Below are 19,682 nucleotides of genomic sequence, written 5' to 3'. Positions count from 1 at the left end.
GTTCTGTAGGCCCCTAGGGTGGCACATATAACCCCACTATTTCACAAGCTGGTTACCAGTTTGCTTTTGGGATCAGTTCAAGGTGTTAGTTATTACCTTTTGAGGAGCCATCTCACCCAAAGAGACTAACTCACCCCATTCATGCCAACAGAAGAGGTTTATTACGGACCCCGTCTGCAGGTCAAATGGGCAGGTCAAACAGAAGAGCCTTTTTCGCTGTGGTCCCTTCAGCACCACCAGAAGGGAAAACTTTCCCATCCTTTTGGCCTTCCAGAAGGGTATTAAAACATGGCTTTGCTAGCTAGTTTGGGACCATGAAGGTATGGGATGCTCACCACTGGTGGTGGCTAATGGGGTAAGACGACCTCATCCCTGTACCATCCATCTCTTGGTTCATGGGTTGCTGGTTTTTTTTTTTAAATAATTTTAAAAAATTAACTGCTTTTCTATGTATCTTTTCATAATCTGTAAGCTGCCCAGAGTCACCTGATCAGGGAGATGGATGGCATATAAAATTAATAAGTAAATAAATATCTTAATAATGGGCTTCTATTGTTTAAAATGTTCCTTGTTAACTAAAATATTGTTTTAATTGTTGAATGCCAGGTATCGGATTCTTGCTTTTGATCATGATCTCTTCAGTTTTGCTGACCTGAAATTTGAGGAATGGCCTGTAATTCTTATCACCAATCCTAAATCATACCTTTATAGTAGCTATGCTCATGAACCGCTACAGAGAATTCTTCATTCTACCCATATTAGGTAACTTACGTGTTTTGGAACATATGGAAATGTTATAGTAATATTAGCAATGATGTGGGAGCTAACCTGCCAGTCATCCTAGAGCCAGTCCAATTAATCATTCTTGCAGTTGCTTGCATCATCTTTGCTGCAAAGTCAAAATATCTCAGCCAACTTTCTTATTGCTTCTGTATTGCTTTTTAAAAAAATGTAAAAAATAGAGAAAGCATCGTAGCTCAATTAGTATAGGACATATCATGGAGGATGGTGGGGGAGAGAAGGAATAGTTAAATCCTTTATGCCCACAATTAATTCCTTGCATGCTTTGAATGATGAAAAAGACTGAAACAACGGAGAAGTTTCTTCTGCAGCAACTTTGCTTTGTCAATGCTCTAGGAACCCATCTTTCTTCTGGCAAAATAATGGTAGTTACTTTGTCCAGCAACAAAATATCTAATTTTGGACAACATACTAAAAACATGCTAATAGCAAGCTAGACAGAATTAAACCATTATTATCACAAGATTATTATGTTTTGCCTTGGCTGCATTTTGGCTCATAGCCTGGATTGAAATGACGCACACAGTTAAATAACAAGGTTGCTTAACACATATAGGCATGGGCGGTAGTTTATGCAACCTGCTATGCCGTGATTTGTTTTTCCATGTTTTATTGAATACAGCATAATGGTCTGGGTTTACACAGCATTTGAAGTAAAAAATAAATCCGGAGTCCTTGTTCTCTCTCTTTTGCACAAAACACACCGCAAAGAAGAAAATTACTTGAATCAGAATCTGTAGTTAAGAATATAGTTAGATTTCGTTGGTGCTTACTTTTGACTGCAGAGGTTCGAATTGTAAAAGAAGGTGAACATTAGCAAAAATTCATCTAATTGGAAGGTAACCCTCTTACAAGGGTTGGCTCCTCATATATCACTTCTTTGGTTTCCAATTTTTTTTTAAGAGCTGTAACCATCAGAGGAAAACACTGTAATTCCCCTTAGTCAAGTTTTTCATGTCCAATTGTTCATGATTAATTTTCCCATGTTCTTCTTTTGTTGTACTTGTGTTTTGGTCTGTGACCGCAAATAAAGTACACTGCTCAAAAAAATAAAGGGAACACAAAAATAAGACATCCTAGATCTGAATGAATGAAATATTTTTATTAAATACTTTGTTCATTACATAGTTGAATGCGCTGACAACAAAATCACACAAAAATTATCAATGGAAGTCAAATTTAGCAACCCATGGAAGTCTGGATTTGGAGTTACACTCAAAATTAAAGTGGAAAAAAACACTACAGGCTGATCCAACTTTGATGTAATATCCTTAAAACAAGTCAAAATGAGGCTCAGTAGTGTGTGTGGCCTCCACATGCCTGTATGACCTCCCTACAATGCCTGGGCATGCTCCTGATGAGGTGGCGGATGGTCTCCTGAGGGATCTCCTCTCACACCTGGACTAAAGCATCCTCCCACTCCTGGACAGTCTGTGGTGCAATGTGGCGTTGGTGGATGGGGTGAGACATGATGTCCCAGATGCGCTCAATTGGATTCAGGTCTGGGGAACGGGCGGGCCAGTCCATAGCATCAATGCCTTCATCTTGCAGGAACTGCTGACATACTCCAGCCACATGAGGTCTAGCATTGTCGTGCATTAGGAGGAACCCAGGGCCAACCGCACCAGCATATGGTCTCACAAGGGGTCTGAGGATCTCATCTTGGTACCTAATGGCAGTCAGGCTACCTCTGGCGAGCACATGGAGGGCTGTGCAGCCCCCTAAAGGAATGCCACCCCACACCATTACTGATCCACTGCCAAACCAGTCATGCTGGAGGATGTTGCAGGCAGCAGAATGTTCTCCACGGCGTCTCCAGACCCTGTCACGTCTGTCACGTGCTCAGTGTGAATCGGTTTTCATCTGAAGAGCACAGGGTGCCAGTGGCGAATTTGCCAATCTTGGTGTTCTCTGGCAAATGCCAAACGTCCTGCACCATGTTGGGCTGTAAGCACAACCCCCACCTGTGGACGCCGGGCCCTCATACCACCCTCATGGAGTCTGTTTCTGACCGTTTGAGCAGCCACATGCACATTTGTGGCCCGCTGGAGGTCATTTTGCGAGGCTCTGGCAGTGCTCCTCCTGTCCCTCCTTGCGCAAAGGCAGAGGTAGCAGTCCTGATGCTGGGTTGTTGCCCTCCTACGGCCTCTTCCACGTCTCCTGATGTACTGGCCTGTTTCCTAGTAGCGCCTCCATGCTCTGGACACTACGCTGACAGACACAGCAAACCTTGCCACAGCTTGCATTGATGTGCCATCCTGGATGAGCCGCACTACCTGAGCCACTTGTGTGGGTTGTAGACTCCGTCTCATGCTACCACTAGAGTGAAAGCACCACCAGCATTCAAAAGTGACCAAACCATCAGCCAGAAAGCATAGGAACTGAGAAGTGGTCTGTGGTCACCACCTGCAGAACCACTCCTTTATTGGGGATGTCTTGCTAACTGCCTATGCTTTCCACCTCTTGTCTGTTCCATTTGCACAACAGCATGTGAAATTGATTGTCAATCAGTGTTGCTACCTAAGTGGACAGTTCGATTTCACAGAAGTGTGATTGACTTGGAGTTACATTGCGTTGTTTAAGTGTTCCCTTTATTTTTTTGAGCAGTGTATTATTATAATTCATCTAATTGGAAGATAACCCTCTTACAAAAGAAGTACTACCATTTGTATTGTTAATTCAGAGAGGAATGCCATAGAAATATGGTTCTTTTCATAGTGTATGACAATGTCTCAAACAATAATAAAATTTGAAATTATTTTTTATCACCTCATCTAACTGTCAGAATGTGCAGATTATACTAGTGCAGAATGTGCAGATTATACTAGTGAACAATGGCTGGAAAAAATCCTGGAATTATCTTCCCCTGCATTCTTCTTTCATTGCACTGCTGTTTCTAATTACATTTTTATTTTATATTGGTTTTCCAAGCAATCATTCTACAAATTGTACCCTGTATTGATCACGGTCAAGACTATAATGAGATAGTAAATTATTGAAATACTTCAGTGAGGGTAGGTAATATGTGTTTCTCCCTATAGCATTACACTACATACTGTATAAACATAATGGCTTTTAAAGGAGCCACAGTGGTGCAGTGGTTATAGTGCAGTACTGCAGGCTATTTCTGCTGACTGCTTGCAATTTGGCAGTTCAACTCTCACCAGGCTCAAGGTTGACTTGGCCTTCCATCCTTCCGAGGTGGGTAAAGTGAGCACCAAAAATTGTTAGGGGCAATATGCTGATTCTGTAAACCGCTTAGAGAGGGCTGTAAAGCACTGTGAAGCGGTATAGAAGTCTAAGTGCTATTGCTATTGCTGTTAAGCATATCTGTGATATCATTAATAAATCCCATTATATTCTTGTACTTAGAATTTTGGCCTTCTCTCCTTCTCCTATCAAGTTTGTGAAGATCATGATTGATGACATTTATCTTGGAGATGCTATTCAGGTGTCTGGACCTCTCTACGTCCTGAAATGGTCCCCCAAAAACTACAGTCAAGGATTTCACCAGATAGCTGTAACTGTGAAGGTGAGAGTTTTCTGCTACTGTTCATCATTCTATCATATGTTTACTGAAAAATGCATTTGGCAAAATCTCTGCTTATCCGTGATTATTCAATAAGTAACCTTGGAGATATTACTGTCTTCTAGCCACTCTAAGCAGGAGTACTAGATGTAGTATAAGGATAGGTATGTTTCAACAGCATGGTATCTATAGATACCAATATATCCAGAGGTGCCTCTAAATACTCACCAGGCTCCATAGCCAACTTCATTTTTAAAAAAATATATTTTAATATGAAAAATTAAATGGGAAGCTAGCATGCTACAGAGCATCAATCTCAACCTTTATACTCTGTTTCCAAAATAAAAATATCCCCAATATATTGAAGAGTTTTCTCAGAAGTCTGGGTATTGCAAAAAAGGAGGAGGAGGAAGGAGGAAGGGATAGAAGAAGGAAATTCATGTGGGAAGATGATAGCAGCTTCTCACTAGTAATAACATTTAGACTTATATATCACTTCATAGTGCTTTACAGCACTCTCTGAGGGGTTTACAAATGACAGCATATTGCCCCCAACAATCTGGGTTCTCATTTTACCGACATCAGAAAGATGGAAGGCTGAATCAACCTTGAGCCGGTCAGGATCGAACTCCAGGCAGTTGGCAGGGTTTAACTGCAATACTGCATTCTTATTGCGCCACCATGGCTCCTTCTGGTAAAGGATGTTTTCTGACTAGGCAATCCCACCTTAGCAGGCATTTTATGAGAATATCTTCAATGTACTTTCAAATGATTCTACTACCCCAAACAGTGGGGGAACCTGCCATTCTGGTAAAAGAATAAGAAATATAAACAATGAAATAAACAAAATAAAAAAATGTCTGGCATTGTCTCAATTACTTGGCAGCACAGTTAAATAGTGAAAGATAGACTGGGTCAACCATTCAACGATATGACCAAAATTAAATGGTACAGTAAAGACGGCTAGAAAATACAGTATTTAAGCAGCTAATAACAAGAACCTTAAGTATGCAAGTCTGCCATTAGAATATACCTTAGTTGTTAAACTGGATATTTTATTAATAGGAATTAGTTGCTTTCCTATTATATCATGTATAATAGGCGTGAAGTGCACGAATTGAATGGAGGCATGTAGAAATTTGGGGGGGGTGTTATTTGGATATTTTAGAAATATTATTTTAAAAAATGTAGTGAAGCCAATCCAGTCATTTTCAAAGGAAGTAAGGTAGGCAGATTATTGGACGAGAGGGTGGTGCTGAGAAGATTGGCAGGCATGTCATAGGATCATCAGGGACTGTATGAGTTTATGGGAATAAGAGAAGGCACTGCTAGAATAGGAGCTCATTGGGTTAATGGTTCGATTAACACCAGATCTATGGGAAGATGAGGACTGGAAACCAGATTTGCACAAAATGACTGATTGATTTAACAGAAATCTCCCCTTTGGGTGGGGAGGCATAGTGGTGGTGATGGTGGGGGATGTTAAACAAAAAAACAAAAAAAAATGGAGCATAGTACTGAAAAGTTCAATAATCCTTGTTTTGGTCCTGTTTTCAGGATATCAGTGGTAGAAGTGCCACTCAGCTTCATACATTTGCTATGCAGGAAAGCCTTTCTCTTAAATTTGATCTTTTGGCATCTTGGCTTCTTCTTACTGACCACTATATATGGGTAAGTATTCTTTCAGATAAGCAGTGAACAATAGAGGGATGGATAGATGGATGGACGGATGGATACATGGATATACAGGTAGAATAGAATAGAATAGAGTGGAGTGGAGTGGAGTGGAGTGGAGTGGAGTGTGGTGTGGTGTGGTGTGGAGTGGAGTGGAGTGGAGTGGAGTGGAGTGGAGTGGAGTGGAGTAGAGTAGAGTAGAGTAGAGTAGAGTAGAGTAGAGTAGAATAGAATAGAATAGAATAGAATAGAATAGAATACTTTATTGGCCAAGTGTGATTGGACACACCAGGAATTTGTCTTGGTGTAAATTACTCTCAGTATACATAAAAGAAAAGATATATTCGTCAAGTCGAGACTCCTAGGGTACGACACTTAATGATAGTCATAGGGTACAATAAGCAATCAAATCATACTAGGAAATAGTCAATATAAATCCTAAGTATACAAGCGACAAAGTTACAGTCATACAGTCACAAGTGGGAGGGGATTGGTGATAAGGAGTGATGAGAAGATTAACAGTAATAGTAGTGCAGACTTTGTAATAGTTGAACAGTGTTAAGAGAATTATTTGTTTATCAGAGTGACAGCTTTCGGGAAAAAAACTGTTGTTGTGTCTAGTTGTTCTGGTGTGCAGTTCTCTATAGTGTCATTTTGAAGGAAAGAGTTGAAACAGTTTATGTCCGGGGTGTGAGGGGTCTGTAAATATTTTCACAACCCTCTTTTTGACTCATGCAGTATACAGGTCCTAGATTGAGGGCAGGTTGGTAGTAATTGTTTTTTCTGCAGTCCTAATTACTGTCTGATGCCTGTGTCTGTCTTGTTGGGTTGCAGAACCAAACCAGACAGTTATAGAGGTGCAGATGATAGACCTAATAATTCCTCTGTGGAACTGTTTCATTTAAAGACTACAACAATTTCCTTATCAACTGTGACCCAAAAGATAATGAAATCGGGCACAGTTCACTTAACCACCTTGCTTAGCAATAGAAACTCTAGTCCTGACGATGGCGGAAAAAGATGGGCGGGTTGGTTTGCATTGGCAAAATATATACAGTATGTGGTGCACTGGAAACAAGCTTCCTCTCGCCTTCTACCCCTGAGACCCTCTAGGGTGGAGTTGTGGACAAGCACAGTGCAGCTCTCACTCCACATATATAGCAGCTTGGGAGCAAAACCTAATGGGTCCAGTGAAAGCTGAGCGGCAGTGGGAGAAAGTGAGAAAGGAAGATTGGAGAAGGCAGGTGTAATGGGAGTTGTGTTGGAAGAAGTCAGGTGTAATGGAATTTATTTATTTGCTTTTTTGTAAAAGTTATTGGCCTCCCTTCTTATGTCAAAGTTACTCTGGGAGGCTTAAAAGATAAAAACTACATAAATTAAAAACATAAATACTTTAGTACAAAAAATCAACTACTATAGTGCAAGATGAGGGCAAGTGTAGCATGCGGGAGGAGGTAGGATGTGTTAATAGATCAACTACACCCACTTAGCTGCTTCCCCATTAGGGCCTGAACTAATTCTTATTTGGATGGACTTTGTCTCTGAATGGAAATGGGGAGTGTTCTGTATCCTGTACAGATGCAGATAGATAAACTCCACAAAACAGCCATAACAGAGTACTTTTATTGGTTCATCAGGTATCCTCATAACTCACATTTGTGATGAAGTTCTTCTTTAATGACCAATCCTTTGCATATCTGTCTTGTAGGTAAAAAGATGGTTTATCTCCTATCCTTTTTCTCCCACCTTGTAACGATAGAAGTAGAAGAGTTACCACGGGTCCATGAGTTCAGCCAAGAGTGAGGAAAACTCCCCCAACCCATCGAGGGTCAATTCAGTGACCAATTAGAATTACAGATGTGGTCACGTGACATGGACTGCATTTCCCAGGATACCTTAACTACATTTACCATGATGCATTCTCTTAAGGGGACAGCTCACAATTGCTACCAAACTATCCAAATCCCATTAACTCTAAACTGTCTGGACAGCACACTCCCCGCCTGGAATTGTAAATTCCACTATTAAAGGAAGAAAAAAAATTTAAACTATAAATTAAAATAGCAGTAGGCAGTAATACTAACTGAATAGCATATAACTATATAACTAAGAAAAACAGTAAACATTAATAAAGCATCAAACAAAGCAAAGCATGAAAGCTTGAGGTTCAATCTTCAAGTTTGGGTTCTTGGTGCAAGTCTGCTGGTCACCTTTGGCGGCCTTTTAGGGTATACAGGTACTCTTGGTGGCAAAGGTGAAAGTCTTGTGGTCGCTTCTGGTGGCCTTTTAGGGTTGGAACGGTACTTTTGCTTCCACGGTGTCAAACGGCATTGGGAAGGTGTTGGAAAGGGTGTTGCGTAGGCATATGCCTGTGTAGAGCGTCTTAGTGGATGTCTGGTGGTTGCTGGCGGCCGTTTAGGGTGTCCTAGCAAAAGTGTACTGATTGCCGGCAGCCTCTTAGGCTGCAACGGCATTCTTGGTTTTGATGGTGCTAAAGGGCATCAGGAGGCAGTTGAAATGGATGGTACTAAGGCATTTGTCTGGGTTGGAGCCTGCATCTGATCATCACTGACAATTCCTATGATCCCCCATCCTAGTGGAGATTTGATGGCCACTGGGCCGTCTACAGGGCCGCCGACTGACTTGGAGAAGAGAAAGGCATGTGGGGCATTATTTCCCAGCAAGAGTAGGATCTCAGCCTCCGGATCTAGAGCGGGAAAGTGATGAACCAGTTGCTGTAGGTGAGGCATACTACTTATGACCTCAGGTGTTGCAATATGACTGCGGTCGTTCGGTACCCCATTGCATTCAAACACGGGCAGCAGTGGGAACCGGGAACTTCCATCCAATGACTCTGTGCAGAGTCCAGTAGCTCTCCTCCCCGCCGTGCTTCTTGGTCCATGGCATGTTGATACAGTGAAGGAAAGTTCGTCCTGTTGTACTTCAAAGAGGTCGAAGAATGCAGGTCTGGCCAGGGTGCAGGTGCTTTGAGTGTCTATCCGCATGTACATTTCATGGCATCTTCAGGGCATCCTTCAGGGTACACTTTGGCCAAACAGATGGGAAGACACGAACGAGGGCATGGTGAGTCGGCGCACAGTGCTGTGCAGTTGACACTCATCCTCGGTTTTGGTTGCGGTTTGGCAGTCTGTTGAGGAGTCCTGTATGCTTCTGTGTTACGTTGAGGCTCCTTGTCCGAAGGAGGGCTACGAGATATCTGCAGTGACGGCTCAGAGTCTGGTCGGGTACTGGTCACTATTACATAAATCGCATTGCACCTTGGCTGTGCAGTACTTGGACGGGTGTTTGGATTCACAACACTTGTAGCAGTATTGGTACTCCCTTAGCAACTCTTTTTGTTGGGTCAGTGATTTCGCTGCAAACCCAGTGCAGCTGTTCAGCGCGTGACGAGTGTGCTGTATTCTCCTTGTATTCGGAGATCTAAATTGGGTTGTATCTGATGAGTTCTCTCCCCAACTGTGTGTGGATGAGGAGTCGATCTCGGTGTTATGTGTTGACGTTTGGTGATGATCTGTAGAGATGTGCAGTAGAAGCTGGAGAGGTCCAGAGTTGCAATAGCGGTCTCTGTCAGGTTGGTAAACTCTGCATCTGAGGCGAAGGTTTCTGAAACTGTTGCAGGACTCTGTTTGCTGGAAGACAAATTCTTGGAGAAAGGCAAAGGGTGGGTCTCGTCTGCGGTTTGCGGCCAGAAAAGCATCAGACAAAACAATCCATCAATCTAATATTTCTTTTGGGGGTTTGGCGATGATTGCTTCTTGCATTATGAAGAGATCAAGGCAAGCCAGTCCTGGTACGTCGGAACATTCTTTGGCTGTTCACAGCTCTGTAAGGATGTTGGAAAAGTCCTCTAGTTTTTGGGTTTCATGGATGGCGATACACAGGAAACTGTAAAGTCATTCTAGGAGCGAGTATTCCATCAATGTGTCTTTGCCATATTTCCGGTTCAAAGCATCCCACGCTCGTTTTAGAGCAGTGTCTGGGTCGTTAAGTAAGCCTGTGTAAATGTGTTTCACCATGTAGCTAGACCGTGGTCCTAGCCATGCCAACAGAAATTTAAGTTCTTCACCGGGAAGCAGCTGTTCGCTTTGGGCGGTGCTCGTGAAAATAGACTTCCATAGTAGGTATTCTCTGCCTGGCTTGTCGTTGAATTTGTACACACTGCTGGCTGCTAAGTCTAACCTTCCATACCTTAGTGATGGTTCTGTTACTTCTTTGTGAGGGCAAGTCATCTCTTCGTATGCCGTCATCGTAGGCGTGGCGTTCTGGCTCGAGGGCATGTGTTGTGGACGGTACATGGCTCACCAGAGAGTACTTTATGAGGAGGTTGGTATCCACCCCCAAATATGTAGGTAGTACCTTTTGAGGTTGGTGTAGGTTCCACGTTGTGCGTCAGAGTTGTTTAGCGGTTGTGGTGAGAACTCTGCCTCGTGGCAGGCCGTTTCTATGGTGACGAGGAATGCAAGGTATCTTAATTGCTCACTTCCTGCTGTATATAGGAACAGAAAGGGAAGGAGAGAGACAAAAAAGGCAAACCCTCTCCATTTTTAGGAAATTCTTTGTGGTACAGGAGAGAAGAAGCTTCTGTTCATATATTTCTTAATAATAGAGAAAGTTAGTTAATACTAGCTAACCTTTTTATTTTTCCATTTTCAAAATATATCATACTGCTTTTGACTTTTTTTTTTCAGGTACGAACATTCTTTGTATTAACAATTATATTTCAAGTTGCTTTGCTGATTATTTTCCGGTTTCGAGCAAAACCTAAATTTAAAAGTAAGAGCAATTATGCTGATCCTTTTTCCTTTTCTCTCCTCTCCACTTTATTTTTCTTCTTTCAAACATCATGGAATGTTGAAAAGAAATTATGGAAGAGAGTCTCAATTCTCTCAGTAATTGTCCAGATTAAGTCTCTGAAGACCGTACAGAAGGAACCTAAAGTTACTATCATGGGAAAAACCAACAAAAGAAAGAACTAGCTCAGTAACAGGCTAGATTCAACTGGAGGCTGCAGAGAAAAATACAACAGAGAAAAATTCACAGTGCCTCCTACTCAGAGAGATAGTTGGGCAGTGACTGAGATTATTGCTCTTTAAGTCTTGTCTGCTCCCCTGCCCCCGGGCATTTGTCCCAAAGAGTATGTAATCTGCCCTATGTTTCACAGGGCAACTTGCACGCAAACACAGGAAAGTCCTGGCAGAAAGAGAAAAACATAGACACAGAGACACAGCATGTTACTTAGTTACAAAGAAGAAAACATAGACCCCTCTGTATTTGGCGACTGTTGATAAAGAATTGCAGAAGCCATGCTCCGCCTATTTGCCATACTATGTTTTATATATATATATGTTTTATATATATAATTTTCCAAGTGAAACTCTCACTGGTCTTAGTTGTCATTGAGGATCTTTTAATTTGCCTAGAGCCGATTATAATATCAGTAATGGTGGCAGTAACATTGGTGTACTTGGTTGAAATGAAATTATGTTTTTGAAAAATTGACCAATGCCTATATCAGTCCCTACATTGCCCAAATATGGAAGATAGATATTGATTATAAGATGTACTCAGCTAGCCTCCTTTGTACTTCCAGAATTTTGCTCCAGCAAAATTTGGGTAACGTGACGATGGGACAAACATCAGCAGGTCATTTGTGACTACTTCATAGCTACAGTATTATCTCGTATAGGTTGATGTTTTCTAATTAGAATATTCTTAGAAAACTGATGACACCATTTGAGTTGGGCTAGCTTTTAATCACATAAAATAGCTATTAGATTCCAGTATCAGAATAGAGGTTCATTTTGAAATATTAGAATAAATATTAGGATTTCTCTTATTTTTATTTGTGATATGTTTGTGGCATTCACATCTAAATATTTAAAAACCTAAGTGGGGGCGATTATGTTGTACATCTTGAATTGATTTAGACAAATGTATTTAAGACATTTTATTTTATTATTATAATTTGTTAGATTTCTATATACATTTTCTTCAGGAATTCAAAGCAATGTATGTTGCACTCCTCTAATTTTTCCTCACAATAATCTATAAGGTTAACTGAATTGAGAGTGATTGCTCCAAAATCACTTGAATAACTGTTGTGGCTAAGAATAGACTTAAACCAGATTGTCTCTAATTCTAGTCTAATACTGTACCTTCTAGATTCTAGAACAAGTGGAACACTGGTTCTAATCCAACTTTTCACTAGCTGTTGATGATGAGTTACTTTCTAAAATTGTGACCTGGTATGTTTTCAGCAGCAGCAAGCAATAATTTTGAACTGAGATTATGTTACTCTTTCAGAACCTCTGGGTGTGGCTGTAGGAACCTCTTTTTCTCTTCATATCCTGAGCAAAATAGATTTATTCTTCTACTCGTTTCTGTTGCTGAATTTATATACTGTTCTAGGTAAGTGCACAGAATGTGAAAAGTAGTTTATTAATTTCTGAAGGCTTTATTGCAAAACATTTTAATAGGGTTCTAAATGAAAAATAATAATGAATTCTTACAAATATAATCATTTGAACCATGTATTGGCATAATTTAGATTTTAAAAAACCCAAACCCTTCATAGATTTTTTAAAAGCAGGAAAATCTCCTTGTAGTAGAACTCAGATTCTGATAATTTCATGGACACATAGTGTACAGTACTCCTCAACTTACAACCAGAATTGAGCCCAACATTTCTATTGCTAAGCAAGGCAGTTGTTAAATGAGCTTGGCTCCATTTTACAACCTTTCTTGTCACAGTTCTTAAGTAAATCACTGCAGCCATTAAGTTAGTCACACGGTTGTAAAGTCATCCCCATTGACTTTGCCTGTCACAAAAGTTGATTACCCTGGGATGCTGCACCAGTCATAAATACTGTATGAGTCAGTTGCCAAGCATCTGAATTTTGATCACGTGACCATTGGAACGTTGCAATGGTCGTAAGTGTGAAAAACGGTCATGTCACTTTTTCCAGTGCTGTTGTAACTTTGAACTGTCACAAAAAGAACTGTTGTAAGTCGAGGACTACCTGTAGAGTATGTGTAATAGATTGTTTTCTTGATTGCAGTATAGAAACAGTTTGCTCTTGCCTTTTTTCAGGATAGTTTTTCAGCTTCTCAGTCTAGCTTGTAGTCCTGTGATTTTCTGAAAGCCCTCCATTCAAGAACTGACTAGACTTGCTCATGCTTAACTGATACATATGAGATGATTTCTTAGGCACTACATACCAAGATGAACAAAAAATGGTGAGCTTTGTATGTAGTGGCTTGCCAAGGATTCCAGCGTATAGAATTATTGAGAAGAATACACAGGTAGTCCTACATGTACGACTTATTTAATTTAATGACCAGTTCAAGATATGACAATGCTAAAAAGTGACTGATGACTGATTGGTCCTTGCACTTACAACCATTGCAGCTTCCCTGCAGTCACTTGATTTGCTTAATGACCATGGTGATCTGCTTAACCACCATGACAATAAATTCATAAAATTGCATACAACTTACTTAACAATCATATTGCTTAGCTATGGTCCCAATTTTGATCATAAATTGAGGACTGTCTCTTGTCAGGACTTGCACTTATAAAAAAGCAACATCCCTGCTCCAAACTAAGATGTTTCTGATAATTTTGCTCAAATCTTCACTCTTTATATTTTCCAGCATTACTGTTTGCTGCTTATGATGCAGCTTCTAATGCATTTTTATTTTATTTTAATGTATCTGTTTTTTATTGGCCACTGAGTCCATGACAGAAGTGATGGCCAAACCCACATTTCTTAATCACATCTATTTTTTGGAAGGTAGCATCTCTTTAAAAATGCCTGTTTTGGGAGTAAAAGTTACATTTTAAAGTATTTGTACTTTGATTTCTCTTACAAAAGGCAAAGAAATAATAAGATATAAAAATTAGAATCCTTTATGTCTAATTTGAAATATCTTACTAAATTCACACATCACAATAATTACAATAATCTGGTTGATTTGGTTCTGGTTTAACTTGTTGAACAAACCATTCCCATTGGGGTTTAAAAACCATAGTTTATAATATTGTGACCAAAGCATAGTTTGATATGTGAATTAATTAACTGAATAGATTATACTGATCAAATGGCATTATTTATAGGAGTTTGTTACTTGCATGGATCTTTTTGTCCTAGTGATTATTAGCAAGGATTTCAAACTGGAAAAATGTTTATTTAATGCTGTGGATATGCTTAATATAATACCATTTTTCTTCCTATCAGGACCCTGGTTCATTGGTGAGCTTATAGATGACCATGTGGGTGTCTGCTTTTCCTTTGGGTTAATTGTTAATGGCCAGTTCTTTGAAGGCGTCTCAACCTTCGCTGTTGGAATTTTACAGGTAGGACTCTCAGCATAGTTTTTTAAAACAATCTTCTGATCTTTTTTTCCAATAGTTAAATGAGTTACAAGATTTAAAAAAAACTTAGAGAGAGCATTGCTTGTTAATATAACTATAACAAGCTTCCAGTAGTACATTTAGTAGACTATTCAGATGTATACAATTTCTTCAGAACAAATTTAACTTTCCACGTAATTGTTAATGTTGGAATAATGTTGGAATAGGTATGTATTTGTTTAGAACTTATGCCTCCCTCCCTCTCCTGCCTTTTGACAGTAAGATTCCCATGGCACTTATTTATTAAAACAATTTATTTATTTACAAAAGAAAAATCACACAAAAACCATAATGACAAACAAAAGAACTGAGACCTCTCTTACAAATATTTGTAGCATGTCGGGTAAAGCCAAGTATTGGGCAAAATAAAAACATTTTCGCAACTCACCAATAGTTAAAAGAGGGAGCCAATAAACCTACCAAGGAAGGCCACTGTAGTAAGTCTTGCTATTTCTGTCAGACTCTTTCCTGTGTCCCTGCTAACCCACTTGTGGATGCAAATGACAGCCCCATCTTAGTAGAAAGCAGGGCAAGTGTAAGTAGCCAAGCATACTACAGAGGAGGGGGAAGACAGCTTTGTCAAGGGGGCAGGGTAAATGGGAAATGAAAGGCAATTGTTTGGGGCCCCACACCTCTCCAGGCTGTGCTTCTTGTAATGCTGAAAAAGGAGACACACTTTCAAATAATTTGGCCCCAGTTCTTATAGGATTTTCTAATCTCCTGCACTTCAAGACCTATCCACAGATCAGTCACTGAAGTTCAGGTAAGGTCATAAATAAATGTGAAATGGGCCTGATTGTTGCAGCTTCACACAAGATGAAGTTTTGAACATTTGTCACAGCAGTTCCAGAGAGAGCATTTTATGGACATCTACTTGGAGTAAATTTGCTTGAGGCTTGATCTGCTTTTTCCATTTTATCTCATATGAAGAACTGTTGATACTGCTGAGGTTCTATTTTGAAATTGTATATTAAGCCAACTTTCTGTATTTTCCCACTGGAGAAACCTTTTGTAATTGCAGTTTTTACTTGACTTGGGGACAGCTATAACCTCATTGCTTTGATTATTTAAAAGTTAATTGTAGGTCATTTTGAGGGGTCATTGGTGCTCTCTCAGCTTGGTTGTTTTCTTGCAGATGTTTCATTACCCAAAACAAGGAAACATCGTAACAAGACATTACCTAGTTTGGATAATGAACTGTCTACAAGAAAACAACCAAGCTCAGAAAGCACCAAGGATCTCTCATTTCAATCCCCCCGCCCCCGCCCCCAAACTCGGCAACTTTAAGATGTGAGGATTTCAACTCCCAGAATTGAAGTCCACAGCTGCACATCTTAAAGTAGCCAAGTTTGAAAAACACTGATGTAGGCTAGTTTCCTGTCATGGGCCCACAGCACCCTCTACATATCAGGGGTGTCAAACATGATGCATCAGGATTTTTCCCCCCTTCACTAAACCGGGTGTGGGCGTGGCCAGCGCATGACCCTTCCGGCCTATGGGCTGGGAGTTTGACAGCCCTGCTCTACATGTTTGTAGTGATTAATGGAACTTCCTGCTGAAAAATATGAATGAGCTTCTCTTTCACTAGTATTTTTAATTCCCCACTATTTGAAAATAAATTCATCAATTTTTTTAAATATGTGATCAATGGTTTTCGGAGTGTGTTAAATCCACAAGTGTTCTCCCACTCAAGTGTGTAACATATATTGTTTTATTAATATGTGAGGGTATAATTGTTTAAAAATTGATGCTTTTCAGCTTATTGTAAGCTTCTGAAGTTCATAGTGTACAAAACTGAAAGATGAAATTTAGGTAGGGCAATGTTTTAAAGTGTTCCAGGAAGAAAGTGGCTATTTGTTGTCACATTTGCTTGTTTTTTAGTTATCAGCTTAGTTACTATAGCTAAATGGAACCTAGCTATAAGAGGCTGAGATGTCAGTCATGCAAGGAAAACCAGACAGGGAACATGGCCAGATCATCTAATTCTACTTTATTGTAAAGTTACAGTCATTCCTATATACCATTACAGATATACTATATCTGCATTTTATTTATGGATTGATGTGCCAGGTGTTTGGAATAATTTTATGTATTTCTATTTCTGCATGTGCTCTGAGAATGTTTTTGTTTGATAGGTGTTATTTTTCAACCTACCACTGATGGCGTACACATGTTGGTGCCTATTGCTGCGTTGCCAGGGCCAATGTTTTCGTTCTCATCTGTATCTTACCAAACCATATTGGACTGTGCCCATCCATTTAACAATGTTACTTCTATTTTTCTGGCAAGTCTTTTCCTGTTACTTCGTACTGAAGGCATATGGAACTATTTCTTTTTTTCTTTCTCCAATAAAAACTGGGGTTGTTGCACTAACCCTCTTCCTGGTCTACAGAATTTGGGCAATGGAATCTATTTTGCTGAGAACCTTTATGATAGATATAAAGAACTACCAAACTTCCTGATGTTTCCTTTTTTCAGGAGCCTGAAGTATACATTCACTTAAACTGTTAAGTGACAAAGCTGTGAACTACTTCCCGTTTGTATGTCTTATGTTCTGATCGCATAGACAATTGATTATGAAGGTTCAGGATTGCTATGAAACTTCTGTAATAAAACTTGTAGAAAAAAGTGACACTATTTGCCTCAGGAACTGCTTTCTTTTATATTTATATTAATACTCACTGATTTTGACATCATGCTGTTTTAATGCTTGACAAAATTTATGAATGGACTATTGTAATGCTTTGTAATTGTTTCTACTTTTGTGTTTTTTATTTACCTAAACATAGGATATTTGCCTTTTTCTGAATAGTAACTTACACAGCCCTAATTGAAGGCCTGTTAAGTCATGTCAATCACCTTTGTCCACTTTCCTTTTCAAGCCCAGTCATTTCCCCAACTCCAGCCTCCATTTTTTAAAAATGTTTTTCAAACTGTCCTGGTTTTAACAAAAGTTCTGTAGTTTTTGGTTATATATATTGTACTGTAACAGATTTGATGACAAGAAAAATGTTATGAGTGCTTTCGATATTATTTATAACAGAGTCCGTAATGTCCGAGTTGTTAATATGATGCCCAAATGATTGCAATGGAGGTGCCCATTAAGACTCGTAATCAGAGTTAGTGAAAGGCATTTCCTTTGCTTTAGGAAACTTCTACTCTCCAACTGTTTTCAGAGTCAGAGTATGCTGTACAAACTTGGCCATGTGGCTTATAAACTGAATTAAAATCAAAATGTTCTATTTTGATTTAGCATATTGTGTGAACTTAACAAATAGTGGTTTTTTTTTCAAATAATTAATGCTTAAACAAACCATACATATAAAGGCCATGGTTCAATATATGAATTCAGATGAAAATGAAAATGTTTGTGCCTTCTGCACGCTTGCATATGGAAGATAGATTTATGTCAAATTCCTGGTGGTTTCCTCTAGTAATTTCAGATAGGCAAGAATCCACTAAAATGCACATAATTTCTTGTAAAGCTTTCTGGATTATTGCCAGTATTAATGTTGCATATATATCACTTAACAGATCAATGTAGTCTATTAGCAATCGGTTGCTATGGAATATTGCTGATTTTCTTGGTCCATGATTATTATGCTGAATGGGATCACAATGAGATTGAAATAAACAGTGTTCATCACTTTTGTCATGCAGGAACTGAGATAATCAGTAAAAAAATAGAATGTGCTGCATCTTGTTAAAATAATGAATGCGAAAAATACAGTTAACTGTATCCTGTACTTATATGAAAATGGGTCAATTATAGAACTACACATGTGAAATGAGCACCTACTGACAATGGCTAAACCTTGTAGAAGTCTGTCTCTAAATGTCCAATACAATTTATCTTATGCCATAATCAATAACTGACCTGATGTTTTTCAGCTTCCAGGATTCACAGCTTATGATTAGGATGGGTATGGCTGATGAGTCAAGTCACAGCATGTTTGTATGTTTACTGAAAATAATCCAAGAGATGTAGTTATAAGACTCTATATAATCTTGCACATGATATGGCTGGAAGTATGTATGTGTATTGTAAAAGAGTGCCTCCGCCATTTTTTCTTCTAATGCACATGCAAAAATATATATATAAGTGTTACCTCTGGTTTGTGCCCCATTGTTAATAACGTACGGGTTGAGTCTGCATATACATTGCACTTTTATTTCTTTTTATTCAATATTTTTTCAAATTCCATAATTTGTCTCTGTTGTAATAAAATGCTTTTGTGTACTATTTATTCCAATCTTGTATTTGCTAACATTTTTCCGTCTTACCTGAAAATGTTAACGTGTTGATTGACACATACAACCATTCTCATGTCTACTTAAAAGTAATTTGTATAGAATTCACTAGGAGTTGATTCAGATAAGTATGTAAGAATTGCAGGGTAAAAAATTCCTACTGAAGTACAGGTAGTCCTTGAGTTACAAAAGTTCATTTAGTGATTGTTCGAAGTTACAACGGCACTGAAAAAAATTACATATGACCATTTTTCACCACTTTTGACTGCTGAGCAGCTCCATGGTTATGTGATCAAAATTCAGATGCTTGACAACCAATTCATATTTATGATGGTTAGAGAGTCCTGGAGTCATGTGATTAACTTTTGCAACCTTCTGACACAAAAAGTTAATGGGGAATCCAGATTCAGTTAACAATCATGTTGCTAACTTAACAAGTGTAATGATTCAGTTAACAACTGTGGCAAGAAAGGTCTAAAATGGGACAAAACTCAACTGTCTCGCTCAACAACAGAAATGTTGGGTTTATTGTGGTCACAAGTCAAGGACTACCTGTATTAGGGACACAGTACTGTTTCTGCAGATACCTTGTTTGCTGATTTCTTGTTTACCTGACAGTGAAGAACCAACATAAAGGATACATACTGAATGGAACAGGGCTTTTCTGCAAACTTTTGTTTCACAAATTATTAAAAGCTTTCCTACCACAGTTTTTCTTTATCACAAGGGAACTCAGAGAAGCATCTTCTTCCTTTGTGATAATTCTCATGGTCATTGTGCTACATTGGATTTTGTAAGCTGGAACATTTGGACATAAAGTGTAAGAAAGGTTTTTTTTTTAATCCATGACTTAGTCGTATAATTAGGAAATGTCTTCTCTTGTTTACTATTCTAATTTAAATAAATTTATGTAACAGTCAGTGGTGGGATTCAACAGGTGTAACAACCGGTTTGGTGAGCGCACGTGCACGGTGCATTTGAAAACAGCTCTAA

The 19,682-nt window shown here is 39.1% G+C and overlaps 2 protein-coding genes across 5 annotated transcripts in view; one reads left to right on the top strand and one right to left on the bottom strand.

Annotated features, from left to right (window-relative positions):
- Positions 1-18,685, top strand: part of TMEM62 (transmembrane protein 62) — a 28,249-nt gene extending 9,564 nt beyond the window's left edge. For all 4 annotated transcript variants that reach the window (XM_026671053.2, XM_087951652.1, XM_087951651.1 and 1 more), the window contains exons 8-14: positions 607-762; positions 4,174-4,333; positions 5,888-6,001; positions 10,714-10,798; positions 12,329-12,433; positions 14,263-14,381; positions 16,574-18,685. In XM_026671053.2, coding sequence (XP_026526838.1) covers positions 607-762; positions 4,174-4,333; positions 5,888-6,001; positions 10,714-10,798; positions 12,329-12,433; positions 14,263-14,381; positions 16,574-16,900 — 1,066 coding nt within the window. In that variant the 3' untranslated portion in view covers positions 16,901-18,685. The remainder of the gene's footprint in view (positions 1-606; positions 763-4,173; positions 4,334-5,887; positions 6,002-10,713; positions 10,799-12,328; positions 12,434-14,262; positions 14,382-16,573) is intronic.
- Positions 18,315-19,682, bottom strand: part of PTGR2 (prostaglandin reductase 2) — a 29,278-nt gene continuing 27,910 nt past the window's right edge. Inside the window, exon 10 of the mRNA XM_087951654.1 lies at positions 18,315-18,402. Within this exon, the coding sequence (XP_087807780.1) occupies positions 18,353-18,402 (50 nt within the window). The 3' untranslated portion in view covers positions 18,315-18,352. The remainder of the gene's footprint in view (positions 18,403-19,682) is intronic.

This window comes from Notechis scutatus, chromosome 1, assembly GCF_049901735.1.
Source record: "Notechis scutatus isolate UNSWTSFEM ecotype Mainland chromosome 1, rNotScu1.2, whole genome shotgun sequence".
Lineage (NCBI taxonomy): Eukaryota > Metazoa > Chordata > Lepidosauria > Squamata > Elapidae > Notechis > Notechis scutatus.
The sequence above is the reverse complement of the archived record's forward strand: the minus strand, read 5'-3'. Positions and strand labels throughout refer to the sequence as shown.